Source organism: Lissotriton helveticus, chromosome 1_1, assembly GCF_964261635.1.
Source record: "Lissotriton helveticus chromosome 1_1, aLisHel1.1, whole genome shotgun sequence".
Taxonomy (NCBI): domain Eukaryota; kingdom Metazoa; phylum Chordata; class Amphibia; order Caudata; family Salamandridae; genus Lissotriton; species Lissotriton helveticus.
Window position 1 is genome coordinate 310,046,079 of NC_136057.1, and position 27,760 is coordinate 310,073,838.

Here is a 27,760-nt window from a genome sequence, read left to right on the forward strand (position 1 = left end):
TCTGGTTCTGTGTTGTTTCCTGGGTTGGGATCAGAAGCACATTAATGATGATCAGAGATACATAGTTTTTATTGGGAGACAGGATAGTTGATGAATAGGTCTCAGGGCTGAGACCCTCTTCTCATCAAAGTTGTAGCATTTTGGACAAGCTGCACTGCCAGCATGTTTCTCAAAAGGTAAAGCGACAAGATGTTCTTTAATGAATGCAGAGGTTCTCTGTTCTAAGTAATGAAACGGAGCACATTCACAATTTGCATTATTGTTTAGTGTACCTTCCCTGAGGTGGGAGATGGATAACCATACAGGCAAAGCAACTCCTAAATTATCAACCAATGGGTAGGTACTGCAGATAGGAGTTAAAAGAAGCGGAGAGGCAATATATCAGGAGTTGGCAATGCCTAGTGGTCTAGCAACCATGGCACAAACCACAAGGCTTCAAAGTTTCGTGATTTCACCGTTGCCAAGATAGTTGGTTCTTTATAAGAGGCCTCTAGTGAGAATGCAATAGAACAATATGAAAAAGAAAAAAAATAAGATGCAGTTGTAAAATCTTCAACTATTCCATGTAAGTAAAAAGAAAACAAAAAATATATATATATATATATATATATATATATATATATATATATATATATATATATATATATATATATATATATATATATATATATATATATATATATATGGATATATATACATCGCTCAAAATCTCCTCCCCAGTCGGGAAAGAAAAAGCAGCACTCACGGGGTGTTTGTCAGTCTTCCAAAATATTTAATAGTCCTTACAGACGCGTTTCGGGTCCAGCCCTTTCTCAATGTGTCAAAACGAGTGTTGTACACGGACTCATTTTTAAAATGCAGCGTGAAAGTTTACAGAGAAAGAGAGGTAGGACTGCTCATGAAATTTTCATGAGCGCCATATTGGAATGTGCAAATCGAACATAACCAAATAGATACAATTCATAGTTAACAATAGAAACTATAAACCATAATAACTCATCAATATTTACAATTTGTACACTGGACGCCGTGGATCGGCTGCCCCAATGTATGGTTTTATACTCATAATGAGACAATGTAATTAAGCCGTGAATCGGCTTGTTGAAATAAACAGTACATGTTACAATCATGAATATGCAATTATCCGTATTCTGGCATTACAATTCCAAACACATGTCCCATATTAGAGTATTCCTGCAAGGGCAAATACATAAATGGTTAAATTGAACGATAACATGCACTTTACCACGGCTTAATTACATTGTCTCATTTTAAAAATGAGTCCGTGTACATCACTCGTGTTGACACATTGAGAAAGGGCTGGACCCGAAACGCGTCTGTAAGGACTATTAAATATTTTGGAAGACTGACAAACACCCGGTGAGTGCTGCTTTTTCTTTCCCGGCTGGGGAGGAGATTTTGAGCGATACATGTTACACGGTGTACCACTGTGTTAGCAGCACCCACCACGAGTGCCCCGCCGTTTGTGGTACAAACTCGAGCGTGATATATAGATATATATATATATATATAAATAAATAAAAACACAGTTCTCTTCGTGAGCGGGAGCCCATGACCCAGCAGGGCAGCCTCAGGCAGAACACGGGCACGAAGCATCCCGCAAAATTGCAACCAGCATAATGAAAACATGGCCAAGGCACCGGTAGAGTTGAAGAGAGCATTTATTGTGCCTGTGGGCGGCAACACTTAGTCATCTGATGTGTTTCAGCTGCATAGCTTTAATCATAGAGAAATCACTAGCATCTCAGTCCCATAATGCATAATCTCGGTAAGTACCATTCCAGGCGAAGTGCTTTAGTCTCTCAAAGTGAAAATCTTAGTAGATTGATGCTTTTGTGTGTCGCCACAATACCTTAGCAAATGTCCTACTTCAACATCACTAGTAGCGATAAAATATCCGTCTTGGTTCCCTTGCTCCTCTCCTTTCAAACAAGTGTTTATTTGATCAATCCTGGAAGCGGAGAGGGTCAGTCTCCCGCGATTACTACCAACACACAGTTCTCCTCGTGAGTGGTAGCCCATGAGGCAATATATCAGGTGTTGGCAATGCCTAGTGGTCTAGCAACCATGACACAAATTATTTGCAGCTACAAACTGGTGGAGTCGAGACAAACCACAAGGCTTCAAAGTTTCGTGATTTCACCATTGCCAAGATGGTTGGTTCTTTATAAGAGACCTCTAGTGAGAATGCAATAGAACAATATGAAAAAGAAAGTAAGATGCATTTTGTAAAATCTTCAACTATTCCATGCAAGTAAAAAGAAACTATGTATATATATATTCATTCACTGAAAAACCCATAGGTTTTAAGGAAAGATATAGTTAAGTTCAACATTTCACTCGTACAAAACCAGAGAAATTCCCCCGTTATAGTTAGTTCAGCTAACTATAACTCGCGCCCCCGCAATGCACTGCTGATGACGTCACATATTACATCACTCATGACAAGGTCAGTGACATCGCTGATTACATCTCAAATTACATTACTGATGACATCATCCAGTGACTGTTTCTGTAAAGTTTAAATAGGTTTAATATATATATATATATATATATATATATATATATATATATATATATATATATATATATATATATAGGGAAAGGCGTATTGAACACTGAGTGGGTGTAAAGGTGTCTGAATGGATGATTTAGTAGGTGAGTGACTGACTATAAGGGAGTGATTAAAAGTATCTTACTGAATGCATGCGTGTGAATGTCTGTATCCGTCTGTCTGTTGGTGTGTAAGCGGCTACATGAGTTTGTGAATAGCTACATGAGTGTCTATATGGGTTACTGATTGGTTGTCTGAGTATCTGTATGGGTGCCTGAGTGCGTGTGTGTGTGTGTGTGTGTGTGTGTGTGTGTGTGTGTGTGTGCGTGCGTGTGTGCGCTTGCGTGCGTGTGCGTGCGTGTGCGTATGTGTGCGCGTATGTGTGCGCGTGTGTGTGCGTGTGTGTGGTGTGGGGTGTGTGACTGTGCATAGATGTGTGAGAAGGTGATTCACTGGGTGCATGGTTTCAAGAGTGCCTCTGTGATGGACTGTATGGGTGGTTGTGTGTGTATGGGTGTGTTAGTAAGTGAATGTATATCTCAGTGGTACATGTGTGAGTAACTACATATGTGAAAGGCAGTATATATGTGTGTTGGAGTATATAAATGGCTATAAGTGAGAGTGTGTTATTATGAGAGTGGCTGTATGGATGAGTGTGTGCTTGTAACAGTGATTGTATAAGAGAGTATGAATGTGCTAGTATTTGTATGAGTAATTGAGCTGGTGTGTGTATAACTGTATAGGTGAGTAAATGGCAGTGTGATTCATTATTTGCATGACTGACTAGGTGTGTGAGTACCTCTATGGATGAGTGGCGGTGTGTGAGTGTCTATATAGGTGTATGAGTGCATACGATAGTCCTGTACTGAATGAGTATGAATGACTGTACGGGTGAGTGAATGGATGTGTGTGTAAACCTAAGAATCAGTGAGTGGGTATGTAGCTGTTGGAGTGTATAGTTTTGAGAATGGCAGCCTGTAATTTAGAGTGGGTGTATCAAAGGTAATATTAGGGTGTGAGAAGATGCATCAAATTATCACATGGATGATGTCATGAGTGATGTCACTGACCAGGTCATGAGTGATGTAATATGACGTCCTCACCAGTGCATTACGGGGGGCACGAGTTCTAGTTAGCTGAACTAACTCTAACGGGGGAATAACTATAACTTTCACTAAAACCTATCTGTTTTTCAGTGAATTTCTAAGGTTTTTTAAATGCTAATTTCTAACTATAAAGTGCCTGAAACCTATGGTTTTTTCAGTGAATTTCAAATGTTTTTTAAATGATAGTTTCTAACTATACCTACAGAGGTAGGACTAGTGAAGAAAAGAAAAAACGCACAAAAAGAAGCAAAAGAAATGAAGAAAGAAGCAACAGAAGTCCACAAAGACAAAGAAAAGTGCAGGAAGAAGCAAGACGTGCAGAAAGAATCAACAGAGGTGCAGAGAGAGGCATTGTTGCAAAATCATGCTGTGCCCACAACTTTTTGAGACGGGTACTGGTGGTAACCGACTGACTAACCAGGCCTAGCGCCAGTGCTATGCTAAAAGACACTTGGAATACAGTGAAAACACCTACATACACTAGGGAACACTATGTGTTCGGGTATCCCCGTGATTAGCATGACCTCCTCTGTAAGGCCCTAGTACATAATAGGGCAGGGGATTAAAACTACCTCTAACTCAGAGGTGCAGAAATTTGCTACTTTAACTAGTAGTCGCGTTTGCAGAGTGGTGGAGAAATGGTGCTCGGCATCCAACCAACGCTCAGATATTCCGCTGTACCAGGAGGGATTCTTGCCCCCCAAACTCCCTCAGGACTAAATTGGACTTCATCCCCCATCCCGTAGTTTGCCACGAGGCACGTTTGAAGAGTGGTTGAGAAAGGGGGCCATGGCCTCCGAAGAAGTCTTAGCAATCCCACTGTACGGGACTTACTGGAGGTAACAAGAGGGGTAGTTGGCCCCCAAGGACATGCCCCCTTTCTCAACCACTCTGCAAACGCACCCCCTGGCGGGTTGTAAATTGGGGGATTAAGTCCCCTTAAATCCCGAGGGTCCCTGGGGTCCAACTAGCCCACCAGTTACCTCCAGTAACACCACAGAGCTGCGTTGCAGAGAGGTGTAAAAGGGGGCATGGCCTGGAACACTTCTCTGCAACGCAGGCCTGTGGCGCCTACTGGAGGCACCTGGTGGGCTAGTTGGCCCCCAGGGGCCCTCCGGATTAAAGGGGAATTAATTCCCCAACTTAAAATGCACCACAGGGCCGTGTTTGCACACATCACCTCAGACCCCGCCTTCACCACTGTGCAAACGAGCCCCGTGGCATGTTTTAAGTTGGGGGGTAAAATCCCCTTAAATCCTGAGGGTCCCTGGGGTCCAACTAGCCCACGAGGTACCTCCAGTAAGCACCACAGACCTGCGTTGCAGAGAGGTGTAAAAAGGGGCATGGCCTGGACCACCTCTCTGCAACGCAGATTTGTGGCGCTTACTGGAGGTACCTGGTAGGCTAGTTGGCCCCCAGGGGCCCTCAGGATTAAAGCGGTCCCTGGAGTCTAACTAGCCCACAAGGTACCTCCAGTAAGCCCCCACAGAACTGCGTTAGAGAGGTGTAAAAAGGGGCGTAGCCACAGGGCGCATTTGCAGTGTCGCTGGGAAGGGGCGGGGCCTCCGGCACAATCGTATGTTTTTTTAATTTTATTGTCTTAGAAGGGGGGCTGTGTGGCCCCCCTTTTTACTTTTTTTTGGCCCTGGGAACCCCATCCCCAGGGTCTGACCCCCATTTAAAAAATAAATGCATATTAACGGGAAGTGGGCCTCGTGGGTCCCCCTCCCGTGGCCAATTCCGGCTCCGGGGACCACAACCCCAGGGGCATGGCCAACATTTTTTTTATCATTATGGAGGGGGGCTGCGTGGCCCCCCTCCTCAGGCCATTTATGCCCCGGGGACCCCATCCCCGGGGCGGGCCTTTGCGTGTTTTTATTTTATTTTAATTATTATTGGGGAGGGGGCCGCGTGGCCCCCATTCCGGGCCACTCCTTGCCCCGGGGACCCAATCCCCCGGGGCCTGGCCTCTCGTTGGGCCTCTTCCAAAATCCAAACCACAGTTTGCTATGGCAGGGTGGGAGCCACGAGGCTCGCGCCCTGCCATAGCAAACAGCAGTGTCCCGGGTGCAGGAGCCGGGCCTGGCGGTCTCCAGGGACATCACTGGCTCCAGGAGGGAGGCTGCGCTGCATCCCTCCCATCCAAAGCACAGCCCCTGAGGGGGGGGGCAGGGGTGATCCCCGGGGCTCTGTAAAGGACCCTCAAATGTATATTTTAGTGCCCCGGGAGGTGGCGGGCTTCAATTTTAATTATTTATTAGAAAGCCCCAAGGAGAGGGGGGTGGGGGGCTTCCCCGGGGAGGTGGCCGTCCCCGGGGCGTGGTGAACACGCGCAAGCCAAGGAAACCGAGGACAAGATGGCTGCCAACACTTCCTAGTTTGGAGTGTTGACATCCAATTAGAATAAAGCTCGTGGTCGGGGAGGGTGTGCGGATGGATTAGTTACTTACCTGTAATCCTAGTTCTCTTCCAGGGGTATACTCATTAAAGTCATAAGCACTGAATTATCTCCGCCCATGAGCGGGAACCCGGAACACATAACAATATACATATATATGTGTAAATATATCAAAAAGTACATTGTACTAAAATAATTATACACATATACATGTATAACAACCATAATATGCAGCCTAACATATACACATAGGCTAATAAAGCCAACCTTACACACGTTCTGAAGCATGAAAATATGCTAAATATAAATGCAATAAACAGGCATGAGCCCAAAAATGCATTTCATAACCATGAAAAACTTTTATTTTCATCAAAGAACCTGTTGTAAACAGTTATTAGCCTAAAAGGCTGCATATGAAAAATTGTCTGTGTACAGAAAATCAGACTGGCACCCTGCCTTTAAGGCCCCAGAGAATCTGCACACTTTGCCTTTAAGGCCTCTAGGAGAACTCTGTTCCCATCATGCACCACAGGTGACAGTTAGGTCAGTTCTTTTGTACGGTACAGTAAACTTTTAGCAGGAATCTGCACTTAAAAACTTCATAATACATATTGAAAAAACTTCAATGCTACTGCTCGCCCGGGGAGGCGGGAGGGTGCTTATGACTTTAATGAGTATACCCCTGGAAGAGAACTAGGATTACAGGTAAGTAACTAATCCTTCTCTTCCAGGGGATACTCATTAATAGTCATAAGCACTGAATAGAGTAGCAAGCTCATACCCACTAGAAGCGGGCGAACAGATAAACGCATATCTATATTTCAAACAACACAGTGTTTAACTAGAAGTAGCAAACAAAATTCTAAATAATGCATGTCCCACTTGAGCATCTGTTTGCGCATCAGAATCCAAGCAATAATGGCGTGTAAACGTATGCACTGAACGCCAAGTAGCCGCTTTACATATCTCTGACATAGCCACATTCCTGAGGAGAGCTGTTGTAGAAGCTTTTCCCCTCGTAGAATGAGCCCTAGGTCTACCTGATAAAGACTTGTGGGCTAGCTGATAGGCCAGTAAGATACATGACACTATCCATCTAGAAATGGATCTCTTGGATGCTGCCAAACCAGTATTCGTAGGACCATAGTTCACAAACAAACGGTCTGTGTGTCTCATAGTCTTGGTTTTATCTAAGTAAAACTTCAAAACCCTTTTTAGATCTAAAGAGTGCAAAGCCCGCTCAGCCGGACTTGAAGGGTTTGGAAAGAAAGTAGGCAATGTTATGGATTGGTTAATATGAAAATCCGACACCACCTTAGGTAGAAAAGAAGGATGAGTCCTGAGCACCACTCTGTTTGCATGAAAAACTGTGTACGGTTCCTTGCAATACAGAGCCTGAATTTCGCTCACTCTACGAGCAGACGTGATAGCCACCAGGAATGCTACTTTCCAAGATAAGTGTTGCAATGACGCTTTATGTATGGGCTCAAAGGGTGGGCCCATCAACTTAGTCAACACCACATTAAGCTCCCAAGGTGGAGAAGGAGATCTGACTGGAGGAAACACCTTTCTTAATCCCTCTAGAAAATCCTTCACCACAGGCATCCGAAAAAACGATATCTGTGTTGGCGATTTTCTATAAGCAGTTATTGCAGCAAGATGGACTCTGATAGAATTAAACTGCAAACCAGACTCAGCAAGATAAAGAAGATAAGGCAAGATCACCTGTTCTTGGCCTCGAATAGGGTCAAGACCCTTGCTCTGACACCAAAGAAAAAAGCGTTTCCACTTAAATCCGTAGGATTGTCTTGTAGAAGGCCGCTTTGCCTCTTTAAGAATGTTCATACACTCCGGATTTAACTGTAAATGCCCGTACTGGATGACTTCAGGAGCCATGCTGCCAGGCGCAGGGAGGGCAGATTGGGATGAAACACACGCCCCTCCTGTTTGGACAGAAGATCCGGGCGACAAGGTAATCTCCTGTGTGGCCTGATTGACAACTGGAGGAGATCTGGGAACCACCATTGGCGTGGCCACTCTGGGCAAATCAATATCATTCTGGATTTGGTCTTGTACATCCTGTTGATCACTGCTGGAATCAACGGTGTCGGCGGGAAGGCGTACAGCAAATTTTGACACCAGTCTATCAAAAGGGCATTCCCTTGAGATCCTTTCTGGGAGAACCTGGACGCGAAGACGGGGCATTTTGCGTTTACCGCGTCTGCGAACAGATCGATGTCTGGTGTTCCCCAAGCCTGGAAAATGCTGTGCGCGACTTCTTCGTTGAGAACCCAGTCGTGCGCTTCGACGAAGTCTCTGCTGAGGTCGTCCGCCTGCGTGTTGAGGCTCCCTGGCAAGTGAACTGCCGTTATGGACAGGTCTCGTGCAAGTAGCCAGTGCCAGATGGTCTGAGCTTCTATGGACAGAGTTCTGGACCTGGTACCCCCCTGCTTGTTTAAGTAATACATTGTAGTTGTATTGTCTGTTTGCACCAAGAGGGACCGAGTCTGAAGAGATGGAGCCAGGGACTTGAGAGCAAGATGGACCGCTCTGAGTTCGAGTAGATTGATATGATACCCTTTCTCGAAATCTGACCATAGCCCTTGTACTTGCAGCGGGCCCATATGTGCTCCCCAACCTTGGAGAGAGGCATCTGTGATCAGAGTCTGCGTTGGTGGGTCCTGATGAAAAGGAACTCCCTTCATCAAGTGTGTCTTCTTCATCCACCATCAAATGGAATCTTTTGCAGACTGTTGGAGAAGAATCTGATCCTCCCAGCATCCCGTCCTCTGCTTCCATTGATCTTCTAGACACTGCTGTAGAGGACGCATCTGCAAACGTGCGTTTGGCACTATGAAGATGCACGATGCCATGGATCCCAGAAGAGAGGACACTTGCCGAACTGTCGGACGTGCAGACTGAAGGAGAAACACACACTTTGTCTTGATGGATGACCACCTCTCCTCCGAAGGACACACGTTTTCTTTTGCCGTGTCCAGTTGTGTACCCAGATAGTGGATCTTCTGGGTGGGGTTCATTATGGACTTTTTGTAATTGACTTGAAGACCCAACTTGTACATGAGTTGGAGGCATATCGAAAGATGTTCTTCCAGTAGAGATGGGGATGAACTCTTCAGAAGCCAGTCGTCTAAGTACGGATAAATGAAAATCCGTTGTTTTCGAAGACAAGCAGCCACTACCGCCATACATTTTGAAAAAGTTCTGGGAGCTGATTTCAGGCCAAAGGGGAGCACTGCGTACTGATAATGATGAGCCCCTACTTGAAATCTGAGAAACTTGCGATGTTTTCTGGATACTGGGACATGAAAATAAGCATCTTTCAGATCTATGGAACACATCCAATCCCCCTGGTGTAATTGAGGGAAAATCTGATGAAGAGCCAGCATTCGAAACCTTTCCTTCCGAATGAATTTGTTCAAACGCCTCAAGTCCAGAATGGGTCTGAACTCGGTAACTGGACCTTTTTTCTTTACAAGAAAAAACCGAGAGTACAGGCCCTGACCTCTCTGTTGAAAAGGCACTGGTTCTATGGCATTCTTCTTCAGAAGGACATCCGCTTCCTGTTGTAAGCGCATTAAGTTCCACTGTACCATTTTCAGAGGACGCATGACAGGAGGTGGCTTCTTGAATTTCAAAAGGTACCCGCTCTGAATGACATTGAGTACCCATTTGTCCTTTGAGATCTGTTTCCACTCTTCCAGATAACACACAATACTTCCTCCAACCGGAGTGGCACACGGTTGTGGAGGAAGCTTCCATTCATTGTTTTTGAGGCTGCTTGGTAGCTGATGATTGCTGCCTATTTCCGCTGCCTCTGCCTCGTCCAGGTCGCCTCTGCTGGAATTGCGATCTCTGTTGATTCTGGCCTTGATTTTGCGAGGACCAATTCGTCTGTTGGCCCCTCTGCTGAAAAGATCTTTTGTCATAGGGACGAAAATTACCTCGACGCTTAAACTCTTTTTTCTTTTCAAGACCAACGGCCTTAAGAGTGTCTAACTCCACTTTCATTTTAGACATCTCGTCATCGGCGTGAGATCCAAACAAAGTCGAACCATTAAAAGGTAGATTTACCATCTTTCTCTGAGCCTCAGGTTTTAGACCCGTAAGGCGAAGCCAAGCCGTACGTCTAGCACAAACACCATGTGCATAACCATGAGCTGACAGATCCGCCGCATCAGCAGCTGCACTAATGCTTTGATTAGCCACCAATCCTCCTTCTTCCACTATTTCCAGGAAGTCTTTCTGATCCTCCTTAGGGAGTTTTTCTGCAAAACGAGAAACTGAGTCCCACAGCAGACGATCATAGTGGCCCAATAAGGCTGACGCACTGTCCACTCTCATGACCGAACCTGAGGTGTTGCACATTCGTCTCCCCAAGGAATCCATACTCTTACTATCCTTCTCTGGAGGAGCAGAAGAGGTAGATGTTGCCGAATGTGCTTTTCTGACTGCCGCCACAATAAGAGAATCTGGAGGTGGGTCAGAACGCAAAAATAAAGGATCTTCCTCTGGAGCCTTGTACTTCTTTGCAATCCTAGAAGGTCCTGAACCCACTGTGGCCGGAGTTAAGAAAGTTTTCATCGCTGGTTCTATCAACCCGGGCACTAACGGCAGAAGAGGCCTACCAGTCGTCTTGTGATGTAGGGTTTCAAAGATGACTGACGTTGCTATTTGAGGAACTGCCATCTTGATCTTGAACTTATTCGCCCCACGACATAACACATCATTAAATGTGCCCAAATCATCCACTGGAGACACTCTGGACGGAGGAGTAGATGATATTGTGGGAGAATAGTCTCTATATGAAGATCTTGTAGAAGACGAAGACGACTTAGAAGACGGAGAAGGAGTTCTACGCCTCTCTTGAGGAGTTGCAGATCGCTGCCTCCTTCGCTCCCTTGAACAAGATTTCCGTCCTTCTACAGACTTAGGAGATGGAGCAGGAGTCCTACGCTTCTCTTGAGGAGTTGCAGATCGCTGCCTCCTTCGCTTCCTTGATCGAGATTTCTCTCTTTCCAATGATCTCGAACGTGATCTTCTTTGCAGCTCCGTCCGAGGAACCGGAGCTCTGTCACCCAATAATGGACGCATCTTCCAATGCCGAAGACTTTCCAGCCATCTCGGTGACAAGTTGATAGGCCGACCTATACGCTCAGGTGAAACTTCAGGTGACACCTGCACAATATTCAGGTCTGCTGAAGACTTGGAAGCTCCGGAGACTACACTGTGCTCAGATACCACTGAGTTAGATGGAGTCCGCTGACTGGGCACCAATTGTCTATCATCTGCCTGGCCTGAAGTAGAGCCCGACTGAGCCACCATAGAAGAATCCTGATGCACTGTCTCTTGTCCCACCGCATCTTTCTGTTGATCCTGCGGTGAAGAAACCACTCTAGGCTCAGGACATATGTCTGACCTCGACAAAGACCTAACTGAGGTCCGAGAGGCTGATCGTGACAGTCTCAACGCCGACCTGTGCACAGGTGGGGGAGACCTAGACATTCCATGCTTCGAGCCCGAAGCATGCTTCGACGCCGATCTACGTCGCGATGGAGACTTTGACCTCCTCTTCTTAGACCTCGACGTCGAATCCTTCGATCTTCCTCTCGACGTCGATCTCTTCCTCTACGACGATGTATGAATCTCCTTCGACGTCGACACTTTACTCTTCGACGTCGACATATGATCCTTCGACGTCGACACTTTACTCTTCGACGTCGACCCATGATCCTTCGACGTCGAACGCATCTTCTCTTTCGACGTCGAGCGTTGAACCCCCGACGTCGTCCTTACTGCAATCGACACCAGATGTCTCGACGTCGATAAAGATCTCGACGGCGAAGGTCGAGACGCTGTATTCTGCCTCACCGGCGAAGTCTTTGACGTCGACGGCGGCCTCTTCGACGTCGACGGAGTCCTCTTCGACGCCGACAATGCTGACGGCGATCTGGATCTCGACGTCGAACGCCTCTTTTTCGCAGGAAAAGCTTCCTGGAGTCGATTTTTCTTCGTTTTACCTTCTGGAGACGCTGATCTTCGACGTTTAGGCTGAGAAGGTGGCTTAGAAGTCGATAAGAAAACCTTAGAACTCTTCTCACCACGATTCTCTCTCTCCAGAAGGCCCAGAAGCCTCATTTTCTCTCTTTCTTTTAAAGTCCTACTAGAAAGGTTGAGGCAATGATAACAATCTTCCACATTATGAGTATCAGGAAGACACACCACACAAACAGAGTGTGGATCAGTTTTTGCCATTTTCTTCCCACAGGAAGGACATTTATAAAATAAAGGTGGCATACTGACTAAAAAATTCACAACAGTTTAGTCAGAAAAAAGGTAATAAACACCACCAAAGTACTATTTGTCAAAAAATGTCAAGAAAAATCCAACTTCTGACAGAAAATACTACAAATGAGCAGAGCTCAAGTTCCAGGTTCCTCACAGAACAAGCCGGAAAAAAGAACTGACCTAACTGTCACCTGTGGTGCATGATGGGAACAGAGTTCTCCTAGAGGCCTTAAAGGCAAAGTGTGCAGATTCTCTGGGGCCTTAAAGGCAGGGTGCCAGTCTGATTTTCAGTACACAGACAATTTTTCATATGCAGCCTTTTAGGCTAATAACTGTTTACAACAGGTTCTTTGATGAAAATAAAAGTTTTTCATGGTTATGAAATGCATTTTTGGGCTCATGCCTGTTTATTGCATTTATATTTAGCATATTTTCATGCTTCAGAACGTGTGTAAGGTTGGCTTTATTAGCCTATGTGTATATGTTAGGCTGCATATTATGGTTGTTATACATGTATATGTGTATAATTATTTTAGTACAATGTACTTTTTGATATATTTACACATATATATGTATATTGTTATGTGTTCCGGGTTCCCGCTCATGGGCGGAGATAATTCAGTGCTTATGACTATTAATGAGTATCCCCTGGAAGAGAACCACTGCGTGTATGTGTATATATATATATATATATATAATTCTCAAATTAATATTATAGGGCACTCAGCCCAACAATATTATACACCTTTGTAACAACTGTGTCACATGTAACATAACCATGTCCATACTTGATTCGAAAATGTGAAACACAGGTCTGACATAGGTTTTGGATGATTCCAGAGATTGGTAAAATATGTTTGAACTACCTAATCCACAATGCAACATAACTCTGCCAGGTGGTGATTATGGTATAAATAAATGAAACAAACAAGGGACAAATGTTTGTTAACCGTGAACAGGGACATTGTTTGTCCGAAACGCGTAGGGTGGGGAAAACCCTAATGAAATAAAACGTAAAATAACCTTTGGAGTGGTGTGCGGCGATCTTTCTTTTTGAAGGGTATTTGCTTCGGAAATATATATATATCATGTGATCAAGCCACGTTTGTGGTGAAACGCGTTATGGCTGACTAGCGAGAAATAAACGCTACTTCTTGCACTTACTTTGGGTTCGTGTCTGCTTTCGTGGTATGCTGGAGAACTACAATCGGCATCCGATTCTTTCAAGCGGCGCTTGGGGGATATATATATATATATATATATATATATATATATATATATATATATATAAACTTACCTTTTGATTTACTAAGCAACTACTGAACGGATTTACACCATTTAACAAAAAGGTCTCTTTCTGAACCAAGGGCTACCTTTTTGCCAAATTTGGTGTAATTCCGTTCAGCAGTTCGGGCCATGTCTTATGTTTCCTATGGGAAATAACATGGAGAAAACAGGTTTAGGGACCCCCATTTTTTCTCGGCCCCCGCTTGGTGAATCACCCCCAAACTGTCAGGATAGGAGCTGACCGGAGCGGACAACAAGTTTTAAAAATTTAGCGAAGATTTGTCAACCGGCCCCAATGTTATTGGGAAAAGAAAAAACGCTTTTCCTATGGAATCTAGGTCCTAACTATAACGGTCTACTGGCGACCACCATATATATATGGCCTAAAGTTATGATGATGCTCCAAAATAAAAGGCACAAACCGGCAGAGTAAACATCACCATTTCGAAGTCCAGACAATACGGCAGCAGTAGCACAAAGAACAATATCTTGAAAATAAGGTGAAAGGAGATAATGAGCTAGGAGCAAAGCAAGCAACCTACAAATTGTACGGATGCATTGAAAGTTCCAAAGACTCTGGGGTTCGAAGGAGGGTTACAGAACCAGGTAGCGGGACAGATGCAATACACCCTATACAGCAGAAGAGCAACGATACCATTATACATAGAACCACCATAGGGAGGAATGAGCCAGTCTGAGGATATATTTTATCCCACAAGCGTGGGATTTATTAACGGAAGAGTTTAGGGCTTTCATTAAAAATTACGATCAACCTCCATAGACTCCCAGCGACTCATTTATGGATATACTGCACTGCTGATACGTTATTTAGAACACGGGTTGATATATATGTAGCTTTACAATGGACCCTGTTAATTCTATATCGATTCATTTTTCTGCCTTGCGCCTCAATTTTATGGTCACTTCTATTTTAATTACCTGCTAAGTATACTTGTCATACTGGACTGTTAGCTTGCGGTCAGGGTTAGTGATTGGTTGGAACACATGGTTGCAGTTCATTTTATGTAATGCTAAATATGGCTACTGGAGCAATCTGCTCAATTATTTGTATATGTTGAAACGTGTAATCGAAAGATTACTAGGAAAAAAACTAGTCAAAAAAGATCCCATTATACATGTAAGACTCATAAAGGAGTTTAATAATCTTAAGATGGGTAGAAGGCTGATAAACTGGAAAAATAACGAGTCAAAAAATATCCCATTCTACATGAAGACTGGTAAAGGAGTTCAATAACCTTGAGATGGATAGTAGGCTGGTACACTGGAGGAGGAACTAGCCAAAACATTTTCAGGTCCAAGTTTTTAGGAATGGCATTCATCTGGAAAAAAAAACAAGAACTACTGCGGTGCCACAGATATTGTGCCCTTTGGGGCCTGCATAAGAGAGGCTATAATAAAAGTAAGTAATATGCACCTTTTCAGCTGATACAAATCAGACTATAGTAGGAGTGAAAAAAGGGCCTTAGTTTAGAAAATAATGATGGATGATATAGGAAATAAGAGCACAGTGCATATGCAGACAGGTACAATCAAAGGATTAGAGCACAAAAAACCTGACGGGCAAAGCAGAATGGGAAGAGATGCCAGTTGTCGCAGTTATCCGCCATAGATTTGATCTTGGCATCAAGACACCAGAAGATCTGCTGTGTGACTTAAAAAGACAGTAACCCTAGTGAGAGGTATTAGCCCTGACTGATGCAGTGAGAGTAATAATGGGCAGAATTAAGTGGGCAGTGCCACCAATGTTTGGATCACTATAAACGTCTCATCTGGAATATTATGTCCAACTCTTGAAGCAACACCACCTGAAGAATGGATTAATGTAAAGGTCCAATGTTGGAGGGGTTAAGAATATTAGATGTGTACACCATTTGACAAAAGGTATGGCAGGGTGTGGCAGATATCACGTTTCATAAAAGGGCATTCATCAATACAAGATGCCTATTTTTTCAGTGATGGGACTAAGAGTCAATACTAGAATTGAGGCAGCATTGGAGTAATGCAAACAAATCAAAGGGTGAGAAAGAGGTAAGAGATGGGTTTACTTAGTCTCCCAATTTATTACACATAATCAAAGAAAGTGAACCAAGGCATAAAACAGTATTTATGAAAGTGTGTAGAAGACTTCATTCAAGTGTTCAACCTCAAAGCAGTATGTTTTTACCCACTAGGGTTGATTTTGTGGGTAGCATCATTATCGGGTCCTCTACAATGGAGTCTCCCATTCTCCAAGTGAAGGAACGTTCTGTTTCCTGGAGGTCCGCTGTCTGCTTGGAGGCAGTGGTGAAGTAGGAGGTGAATTTAAAATTATCTCCAATCGCAGAGGAAAACTAGTTTTAATTTTGACAAAACAAAATGGGATAGAGATAAGGTTAAAAACAAGAAGCGATGTTGTTAGGAAGAATATCTTGTCCCATACATCTGAGGTGTGAGGTCTGGTCGACATGTTTCAGTTGTGAATAGCCCTGGTGGGTATGTGGCTTTAGTCAGGCCTGGGTGAAATGGCAGCCCTCAGATTTTGAAGGAACCTTTGAAATGGGCTTACCCTTACATGCATCTTTGTCCATCGAGTTGCTCATAGGTGGACATGTCGAAAATATAAGCCTGAAAGAGGACTGAAAAAGATAAAACACAAACAAGGAGAGCACTAAAAGTCGCAAGAGGGAATGTATTTGGGCATGAAATAAATCCAAAAATAAAGAAAATTCTGAGGTGAGTGCTCATCTTAAAATAACCAGGAGATATGCTAAAATATACCTTTACTAAAGTGCAGATTTTTCTTTTTAATCCTTGTGTGTTAACAAAGAAAAATTACTATAAGAGTCTAACTGCGTCATCTTAAGTCTTGTGTCTTAAAAAAGATAGTAATAATACGAAGAACTGTAGCTATCACACCGTGGAACTGCATTTTTTAAGGTAAAAAATATATTTGATCACTTGTCCATGCCACTTCAAGTACATTGACGTAACATGCAGAAACATACAAATATGTATAGGTGAACACAGGAGCAATATTAGATGGCGAAGGATAATAACGAAGTTGAGCAACCACTACCTATCTGCCAACCACACAGAAAATGATCTTCAAAGGACTGTCCTGGAGATACTGGATGACAAAAAGGACACACAACGAGTGCTTCTTCAAAAAGAATAACTGTGGGTGTACTGCCGAAGATCCTTCGATGAAGGACTTACCAACAACATCCCATGGCTTTCAATTATCAATGAAATACATCATATCCGAAGAACCACTCTTCTTTACAGTAACCTCTCCTACGCTTTAGCAAAACTTAGGATACACCTCTAAATAGATCTCAACAATAAGAACACAAATTGACTCTGTACTAGAAGGAAGGGGGACTCCTCGTCACTTGTAGGCAGGGAAAAGTACTAATCAAGAAAGACCAGGGATTACCTGCCTAAGGAATGTTTAAGGCCTAAAACTAGGTCCTATAGTATTAGGGTAACCACCTCTGAACCCACAGGAACCATTCTCAACACATAATTTACAAAATTAGAAAAAGTTTCTTTTATTATTATTCAAGTAATGAGTAGATACAATTATTCAATGCTCTTGACATCATAAAGATACAATAATTGAATACGTCGTACAAGTCACGCTGCTGAGCCTATCCTATCCCTGGACCCAGGAGGAAAACTTGTTGCCCCTCGTGCCATCAGTCAGATCCTTGCATCGCCGACAGTCGCCTCCGTCTCATAAACTTCGCCCTGGAAGCACCCTGGCTGAGTTGGTCCTATCCAGTGTCCTAATCCTGTTTTTACAAGTGCTGGAGACCTCTTTTTGGACTGATTTGACGCTTCTTACATCAGGGATACCGTAGGTGGCTTTTAGTCCCGCCCGTCCATCATTCACTCCTCATTCGAGTGATTCCTTGGTAGCCTCATCTTATGTGGCCTTCCAGTTTTAGTCTTACGATTGTTCACTTCATCCTGGACTTTTGACCCAAAATGTACTTTTGAATAGTGATCCTGTCCCACTCTGCCCTTCCTTCATCCTGCCCTGATGAAAGTGTAGCCCCGGCTGGGGGCCTCACACCGAAACGCGCATTGGCGTTTTCTTCCATCTGGCGATGGATGACCTGGGTGATCTGGGATTGTTCCATCAATTACTCTCAGATCAATTACTGGCAATGACACTACTGTGGAGTTGTGTGCGTTGTGTATGCATGTTGGTATAAATGTTGTGGTTGGCGTGTGGGATGTTGTAATTCTATGCTTAAATAAGTCTAGTATGAAATGATAAATCATGATTTGAAATTTTATGTATCTTTATGATGTCAAGAGCATTGAATAAATGTATCTACTCATTAATTGAATAATAATAAAAGAAACTTTTTCTAATTTTGTAAATGTGTTGAGAATGGTTCCTGTGGGTTCAGAGGTGGTTACCTTAATACTATAGGACCTAGTTTTAGGCCTTAAACATTCCTTAGGCAGGTAATCCCTGTTCTTTCTTGATTAGCACAAATTGACTCTGTACCTATGACTTTGGTCACCTTTCACATAACTTTTAACTGAATGCCATGTAATAGGTTTACAGTAATCTCGCCCTATCACTGCCATCCTTTCCTAACTTTAAGAAATCTAGGATATATCTAAGAATACCAAGCATAAACCATCTAACCATTCAATTTATGATTCTCTATATAGGCCTTTACTCAAAATAGGTAATTTTACATACAATAATACTACCTTTGCAATCAGTGCCATCGTTTTATGCACTATGCCAAAAACGGGTTATAAGAGGAATTCTTTTTTAACCTTTCCCCTGAATTTCTTTTGCCATAATATAAAAAATATTGAATCTTTGATATTATGCGCTATATCATTTTTTCACATTATTCTTGCATATATCACTTCAGTTTTTGAAGGACAATAACTTCCGTTAATACATTAAAACTCTCAGTTTATAAATGTGCCCGCTCTCATTTTTCTAACCTCCTTTCTTAACCTGGTGTTGATAGTTTAGAGCAGAGATCTTCAAACTTTTGTAGGTTGAGCCCCCCAGCTGAATTTTTTCATATGTTGGGCCCCCCCCACCACCGCACAAATTTCTGGACTTGACCGCCACGCGCACATTCCGGGCATATTCAGCGAATAACATTCAATACAATAAGAGTGTTTAGTAAACTGCAGGTTTGTGATTGGGTGTGGTGAAATGACATTGGCTTATTATGCAGCTCAAAACACCACTTTCCAAGATAAAATCTGGGCAAATTGATTTTACTAGGATGCTTTGTTTTACACTTGAAATGGATTGATAACACCACCAACATAAATGTGACAGGTGTGCCCGTTTTTCAGAGACGGTCAAACTGTGGATGGATTTTTGCTACTGTCATCCTCAGGTTGTGCTCCACATCCAGTCTTGAACGGTACTTAGTTTTTAATACCGCAAGTGCTGAGAACCCAATCTCACATAAATAGGACGAGCTGAAAGGCAAGAGAGTTTTGATAGCAGTTTCTCCCAAAGCTGAATATTCTGCAGACATTTTCAGCCAAGACAGGGACTGTAAGGGAGACAGTGTTGTCAGATGTTTCGAGGACTCCCTAGCTCAGAGATGGTTCACGAGAACCACATCTTCTATAGAAATCATTAACAAACGTTCTAGGTAGCATTATAATAGGATAATTGCCCACCAACCACTTATGGGTCCGAAGACAGTTGAAAATCCACAGAGAAGGCGCTGAACAAACACCTCATTGAGAATTCCTTAGTGGTACGATAAGTTGCTTGCCTGAAGTAGTGGGGCTTTGGGACACGTCAGGCTTATGTTTAGAAAAAATAGAACTAATAATAAATGAATGATGTTGTCTAGTTTCTTCAGAGTAATGTTGTCTGACAGACTTTGTGATGGCAGGAACATGTTAGGGATTTTGGGTGCCCTGGGCCAAAACTATTTTGGGGGCCCCTGTTCAGTACAGGTTTGAGTTTAAATCTAAAATTCAGAGATAGTGATGTGTTTTCACTGTTGTAACAAAGCAGCCGCCCACTAATTTTACAGTGAATAATATCTGTGGTATCCTCCAATTTCTCATATGTGAGGACCTGCTTGGATCTAACTTTTATGATTAACTTTTTATGGTTGTTGCATTAAACAAACATTTCTTTACAAAAAGTAATAGACTCCCTCACATCAATTACATTAAAAAGAAATTAAACAAAACGGTATTTGCAAGAATCTGTTTAGGAATTATTCCAGTCCATCAGGACAAAAACAGAACTGTCTCTATCAAGGGGCCCCTGGAAGGCTGGATTGTGGTGCATTTAGATGTCTCCTTTTGTAATTTAGGACGAAAAGCTTAATGGGGCATGACATGCCCATACTTGTGTACAGGGGTGAGTGAGGAGACCATGTGAATTTGGGTGTGCATGTTAGTGCAGAGTGGGACGAATGAATGTATGGTTTGTGGTGGGCTTATTGGAGTGAGATTGCAGATTGAGCAGTGAGGGGGACAGGTGAGTGAAGTGTCACGAGTGCAGGCTGAGTAGTGTGCTTGTGTGACTGCAGGTGAGGTACAGGATGAAAAGCGCAAGTGCATTGTGAGTGCAGAGTAATCACTATGAGTGGAGGGTAAGTGGGTGAATGGTGTGAGTGCATGGTGATCAGTGAGTGCAGGGTGAGCGGGTGAATGTTGTGAGTGCATGGTGATCAGTGTGATCGCATTGTGATCGCTGTGAGTGCAGAGTGATCACTGAGTGGAGGGTAAGTGGGTGAATTGTGTGAGTGCATCGGGATCAGTGTGAGTGCTGGGTGAGAGTGAAAGTGAAGGGTGAGATTGAGGAGTGAGTGGTCTGAATGTAGGGTGCATTCACAGACACTTGAAGTAACTCAGCATGTTATTGATTGCAGCGTAGGGTTTCAAATGTGTTAAACTATTGTTATTATGGCAGGGATCAGGGTGAAGGAAATAAATAATGTGCTGATCCCTCAACAAACTTCCAGTCTTATGATTAGGGTTGTCAGCTCATTATTTTGATGTCACAGATGGTATAAATATAAGCAGTCACCTAAAGCTGTATTTTCAGCACTTGTCTGTGCATACTCTGAACAGAAAATATAAATAGAAAGAACTTTTAATTGTTTTCTAGAGCTGCATGAATGATCCATGACTGATAATAAAAGGGAACAAAGATAGAAAAGTCACATTAAAAATGAAAACATACTTCTTATCTATAACCATATTTAGCAATTTGCAAGCTGCTTAAACACATGGCTAGCTGGCATTTTACGCGCCTGCCTGTGTAATTTTAAAAGAAACTTCCAGGGATGTTTTAAGGATTTTGGGGTCTGTGGGCAAAATGTATTTTTTGGGCCCCAGTTTTTTTTTTTTTTTGTAGAGTTTTATATAGCGCGAACTAGACCCGAACCGAATCAGGTATCAGAGCGCTTTACATAGCACAAGTTACGTTTTACATGAGGACACACACTTTTCATTTGCCCAGAATCACAGGAGGTTTTGGCGTCATTACCGAGACTCGAACCCAGATCCCCAGGTCCGAGGTCGAGCGCCTTAGCCGTTAGGCCAACTCCTCTCCTCTGTTCGGACCAGCTTTGATTTTATGATCCAGTCTCAGCTCTTTCATGCCTTCTTTGGTCAAATACTAAATGTGTGTACATCGGATATTCAGGGATAGTGATGCGTGTTTTCAGTATGTTACACAACAGCAGTTCACTAATATTACTGCAAATAATCTGTCACGCCCTTCCATTTCTCATATGTGAGGTCATGTATTGATCTAAAATAAACTTTTTATATTGATGTCGCATGATGCATAAACACATTTTGTCTGCAAAATGTCTGTAATAGACTTTTCCAAATTAAAAATTAATGATAAAAAACGCTATTTACAACATTGTGTTTAAAAATGATTCAAGGTCATGAGGCAAGACTGTAGAACAGAGCTGGCTCTTTCATCTCCCCTCCCCCACCCCCCCACTCCCTTTGAAAGGCTGGGGCCCTGGGCCACACCCCACTTTGCCCATGCCTTAAACTTCTCTGGAAACTTTGTCTCAGTTCTGGAAAGAGCTAACTCTCCCAGGACGGGGTTAATTCATAGAGCTGAAATGCTCCAGCTGCAGTGGAGGCAAGGAGTCTCCTCTGCTAAAACCAAAAGCGTGTCTGTTTGCTTTCGGTTTTAACCCCTCTACTGCGCCCGTGATTTTGCGGAAGAGAGGCACTTCCGCAAAAGGGGCGAGGCCGCGTCGGCCATTGGCCGACGGCAGCACCAGCGAGGTAGCATTGCCATCAGCCAATGGCCGACGGCAGCATGGAAGGGGTTAACAGAGGATACTCCTTGCCTCCCACTGCAGCTGAAGCTGTCAGCTCTGTGAATTAACCCCCTCCTGGGAGAGTTAACCAAACAAAAGAACGGGCACGTCGTGACCCATCGATCCCCCCCTCCCTCCCCCCTCCAACCATACCGGAGTCCTCAAGAGGCAGGGAACAAAGGTCAGATTGGAGAGGAGTGCGCTCCCCCCCTGGGATGGTGTTGTGCCCCCCCCAGGGGGGTGCCCCACAGATTGAAGAACTCTGGTTTAGAGCCTTTTTTTCCACTTTCCATCCATTTGAATACTCACGATCGCAGAACCACTGGCATCGTTCTGCACATTAGGGCCTTTTTTTTTAAATATTTAAGGCCACGGGGAAACCACTACTGGCATAGTCTAAAACATTTAGCCCTTTTCTATGGAGTGACGGCAGACTGCATTTCTCGCAGCTAAACTCGATCCTCTCTTGATTATTTAATCGCTGAGCGATATATAGAGCACCGCTCTCCTGTTCTCACTACCAATCCAGGAAAGGAGACACCACACCAGGACACTCGTGTAAACAGTCAATTTCCAAGTGTCCACCAGCTTTAAAATAAGCACCTTGTTCTTCCTTGATTATCCAACTCTTGTTTTTCCTTGCTAATGAAACCTTGCCTAGCCCTTCTTTTTACAATTCAGATGACTCCATGAGACAATATCCTTTTTAATAAGGTACTTTTCAGTAATCTTGGAAATATTTTCTTCTCACATGTTTTTAAATGCACTATTTTATCTCTTATAAAACAGTTCCACAGTGTGATTAGGTTAGCTACAATTCCTCTTATCATTACTATCTTTTTTTAGACAAGGATTAAGAGGACAAAATCAGCCTCGTATAATCTTTTTTTGTTAATACACAAGGTTTAATAAGTAATATCTGCAGTTTACTAAAGGTACATTCTAGTATCATGTCCCTGGGTTGTTTTAAGATGAGCACACCAATCAGAATTTCTTTATTTTGGAATGTGTTATTTCGTGTGCAAATGCATTGCCTCCTGTGAGATTTTGCGCTCTCCTGTTGCGTTTTATTTTTTTCAAGCCACTTTCAGGCTTACATTTTTGACATTTCCACTTATGAGCAATTCCGTGGACACAGATGCATGTAAAGGGTGAGCCACTTACATGGGTTCCATCTAAATCTGAGGGCTACCATTTCACTTGGACCTGGTGAGTCGCAGACCCACCCGGGCTATTCATGGCTAAAATATGTCCACCAGACATCACACCTCATAAGTATGGGATAAGTAACTCTTCCTAACATCGCTTCTTGCTTTTAACCTTATCCCTATCCCATTTTATTTTGTTGTTAAAATTAAAACTAGTTTCCCTCTGGGATTGGAGATAATTTTAAATTCCCCTCATACTTCACCACTACCTCCAAGCAGACAGCCGACCTTCAGTAAGGAGGACGTTCCTTCACTTGGAGAACAGGACACTGAATTGAAGACCCCATGATGATGCTACTCACGAAACCAACCCAAGTGGGGCACAACATACTGCTTTGAAGTTGAACTTGTGGATGAGGGCCTTGAATGAAGTCCTCTACATACTTTTTGGAACACTCTTCGAAGTAGTGTCAGATTTTATTTTCATGGAAATGTTATTAAATACAGGAAATAATATCCAGGGTACATGAAGAGAAAAAACAAACTGTATAATAATAATGCCACAAAGAGGCAGTTCAACGACAACAGCATTGAGTAAGTAAGTGTGCATTGTGGTTCGCGAGAAGCAAGGAAAACAGTAAAAACTGGAAAGATTTTCAAGCCGTAATCAATCATTCCAATTCAATAGTTTTATTACTTTTGAGAAATGTGAGAAGGTGTAGGTGGTCATGGGAAAGTTTATGTTGTTGTGGAGTGGGCGACTGATGAAGACACCCTCTGTACATTTCTTCAGTGCTTAATTTGAACCAGTGGGAGCCACCAACACTAATTTTTAAGGATTGCCACTTATTTTTCCTCATCAGATATTTATCCAAAGCAAGAGAAGGAAAGACACCAATCGGAAAGCCAAGGAATGGAAAAACTGAAAAACCATCACAAAGGGAGAAAGCAGGAACCTGCAAGAGTGTGATAGAGGGGCAGGGAGTATCTGGTGGTGGATTAAAGGTGTAGGAGGTGGTTTGAGACTCTGGAGCCTTGGTATTTAATGCTCAAACGTTAACTTTCACTGGCCATCGGCTTCTGAGCACAGCTTCAAGCATCAGCACTCATTCTTTTACAAATTTCCTCCTCCAGGAGTAGTGTTAGATTCTTGTGTGAATAAAAAAAGTAATCCCACAAAAAAGCCTGTAAAATTTGCCTGGGGTAAACCAGATTTTCACATATCTAAATCTGGTGTAGGCCTCTTTACCACAGCTAGAAAGGAAGAGTGTTACATAGTTTTGGTGCACAACAAAAGCACAAAGATGATCTAAAATCTTGGTCCTGAAAAGAGCATGTATAAGGAATAGTTTGCCAGAAAATGAACCAGGAAAATTTACCAGGAAAAAACCCATTAAAATTTACCAGGAAAAAAACATTAAAATGTAGTTGGTTTAAACTTGATTTGTACATATCTAAATCTGGTAAATGCATCTTAACCATAGCTAGAAAGGAAGTGTGTTCCATAGTTTGGTGTACAATGAAGCACAAAGATTACCTCGACTCTCAGTCCCAAAAAGAGCATGTATAAGGAGTAGTTTGCCAGAAGAATGCCTAAAGTGGCATCAGTGGACAAAAACTGGGTTCTAGCCTCTACCGGAAGCAAGAGGAGACCTGCCTAGGCAACTGATAAACAGTCTTTGTGAAATACTCAATTTAATGGCTCATGACTGATGGGTGGCTTTACCGTCTTTCCGGTTGTTCCTTTAGAACCAATAATTGCAGGCGATTAATTTATGGATAGGTTGACGCTGGACGGTGACAAACAACAAGATAAAAAAAACAGGGCTTTCAAAGACCAGAGTAGGAGCAGGAAACACCAACGCATGGCAGTAAAGCTCCCAATATTTTCAATTCCAAAGAAACCAACCATCAGTAACAAAGGCTACCTAAAAACTAAAATATCCACATTCAAGCATTGCATTATTGTAGCTGTCCGATGAAGCCTAGGAAGCAAAAGATATATCCACCGAGCAGGAAAAGACAGAGCTAGGGACTTGCTGCCAACATAGGGCCAGAGCAGATGGAAAAATGGTTACCTGTGATGATGGCGGGATCCATCCAGCTGCGTGGGTTGTCCCAATTCAGGCTGTTGATGATTGTAGTGTTGGACGTAGGTGCACTGTGGTTGGTGTTGGAGGGGGAGGGCGCATTAGGCTGTCCACCAAAGTTGATGTTAATGTTCGGTAGTAGTGCCCTGAGCCCGTCCTGCCATTCCTTCATATTTAAACCCTCTATAGAATTGCTGTGGTCTGGGAGGTGTACCAACAAAAAAAGAAAAAATGAAAAAAATCATAAGTGGAAGTTACAAAAAGACATTCTTCTGTGGAGGACATTAATGGGGAAAAATTCAACACAATATTATAACTCATCTGCTTAGCACAGAATGAGGTGTGGTACTGTGTTGCTCAACACTAAGCCCTACGTCTAGGATTCTGAGGTTTAGGTAAAATCTCAAAGTGGTTTTGTGGCATGTATGGGGCCAAGTGCTATCTTTAAATGGTACTTCTGAAAGAGCATGGCAAACAATGAAAATGTACTGAAAAATCAAGCCTAGGTCATTTTGACTAGAGTGTCTTAGAAAGCAATACTAATATTTCTGCGAAGTGTTCGAGTAAGTGGAATCGAAAGGTAATGATATAATTGGAGGAGCAGATCTGGGGCAGATGCTCACGACTGTCAGGTGATGCACTAAAGGCAACTTTATGGCACGAAAGATGTTAAAACATTCCACTAAGGACGAGGAATTCAATGTCAACAAACCTTTACAACAAGGATACTGATATCTGTTCATAATACTTCAGGTTTTTTGCTGGTTTCACTGTTAATTACATGCTTTTCTCCGTCAATCACTCAGGGCCATGGTAAGCTAATCAGGATACTAAATAAATCCATTTTACAATATCCAGCCACTGGATAGAAGCTAAAAGGGAGGTGAACAACAATGTGAGCAGAAGAGAGGATTTTTTACATATAAGCTTTGCTTTTAAGATGACCTCCCGTTAGAGGTCCTGCAGCAACAACTTTAGAGCTTCCAAGTGTCACTATAAGGAGACTGCAGGTAATGCGGAAGCAACATTAGTAGCTGGCAGGACCCAGGCACTGCCTGAGAGAGACAATAGTCCAGTACTGATTCTACAGCGATATTTACTGGGAATGCCTCAGTACTGCTTCCTGCCACTGCAGACACCTATGTGCAAAACCTCAGTAGTACTTCTTGCCTCCGCAGAAGGGGTAGCGATACCCATTTGAAAACGCCTCCGTATCACTTCCTACCACTGCAGAAGGGCTGGCGATACCTACTGGGAACACCTCAGTACTGCTTCCTACCACTGTAGAAGGGATGGATATATCTACGTAGAGGACCTCAGTACTGCCTCCTACAACTGCAGAAGGGGTGGCGATACCTACAGGGAACATTTCAGTGCTGCTTCCTACCACAGTAGAAGGGATGGTGATATCTACTGGAAACACCTCAGTACTGCTTCCTATCACTGCAGAAGGGCTGGTGATACCTGATGCAAACACCTCAGTACTGCTGCCTACCACTACAAAAGGGATGGAGATACCTATGTGGAACGCCTCAGTACTGCTGCCCACCACTGTAGAAGGGATGGAGATAGCTACGTAGAATGCCTCAGTACTGCTTTCTACCACTGAGAAAGGGAAGGAGATACCTATGTGCAACACCCCAGTACAGTTTCCTGCCACTGCAGAAGGGAAGGTGATATCTATTGAGAACGCCTCAGTACCACATCCTACCACTGCAGAAAGCCTTGCAGAAAGCCTTGTGGTACCTACTGGGCACACCTCAGTATTGCTTCCTAGCACTGCCCACTGCTGAAGAGATGATGACATCTACTAGGCACACCTCAGGATTGCTGCCTATCACTGTAGAAGGGATTGCGATACCTACTTGGAACACTTCAGTACTACTGCCCACCACTGTAGAAGGGCTGGTGATACCGCTGGGAATGCCTCCATACTGCTTCGAGTCACTGCAGAAGGAATGGCGACATCTACAGGGAACACCTCAGTACTGCTTCCTACCACTGTTGATGGGGATGGATATAGGTATGTGGAACACCTCAGTACTGCTTCCTATCAGTGCAGAAGGGCTGGAGATACCTACTGGAAAACACTGCAGTACTGATTCCTACAACTGTAGGATGGCTGGTGATACCTACTGGAAATGCCTCAGTATTGCATCCTACCACTGTAGAAGGGCTGGCGAGATCTAATGGGAACATCTCAGTGCTGCTTCTTACCACTGCAGAATGGATGGTAATACCTACTGGGAACATCTCAGTACTGCTGTCTACACCAGTTGATAGAGATGGAGATAGGTACTTGGAACACCTCAGTACTGCTTCCTACCACTGTAGAAGGGATGGTGATAACTATTTGAAATGCCAGAGTATTGCCTCCTACCACTGTAGAAGGGATGGTAAGTACTAGGAATGCCTCAGTACTGCTTCCTACCACTGCAAAGGAGATAGTGGTACCAACTGAGAACACATCAGTACTGCTTCCTACTAGGATAGAAGGGATGGTGATAACTACTGGAGTTTGGTCTGGACTGTTCC

At 43.3% G+C, this 27,760-nt stretch overlaps 1 protein-coding gene across 7 annotated transcripts in view; it reads right to left on the reverse strand.

The window, feature by feature from the left end:
- The window catches only part of CNOT4 (CCR4-NOT transcription complex subunit 4), a 681,024-nt gene that overhangs the window by 39,746 nt on the left and 613,518 nt on the right, over window positions 1-27,760 (reverse strand). For 4 of the 7 annotated variants that reach the window (XM_078671694.1, XM_078671703.1, XM_078671686.1 and 1 more), the window contains one exon: window positions 25,214-25,426. The exons of the other annotated variants lie outside the window; for them this stretch is intronic. In XM_078671694.1, coding sequence (XP_078527820.1) covers window positions 25,214-25,426 — 213 coding nt within the window. The remainder of the gene's footprint in view (window positions 1-25,213; window positions 25,427-27,760) is intronic. 7 annotated transcript variants of the gene reach the window in all.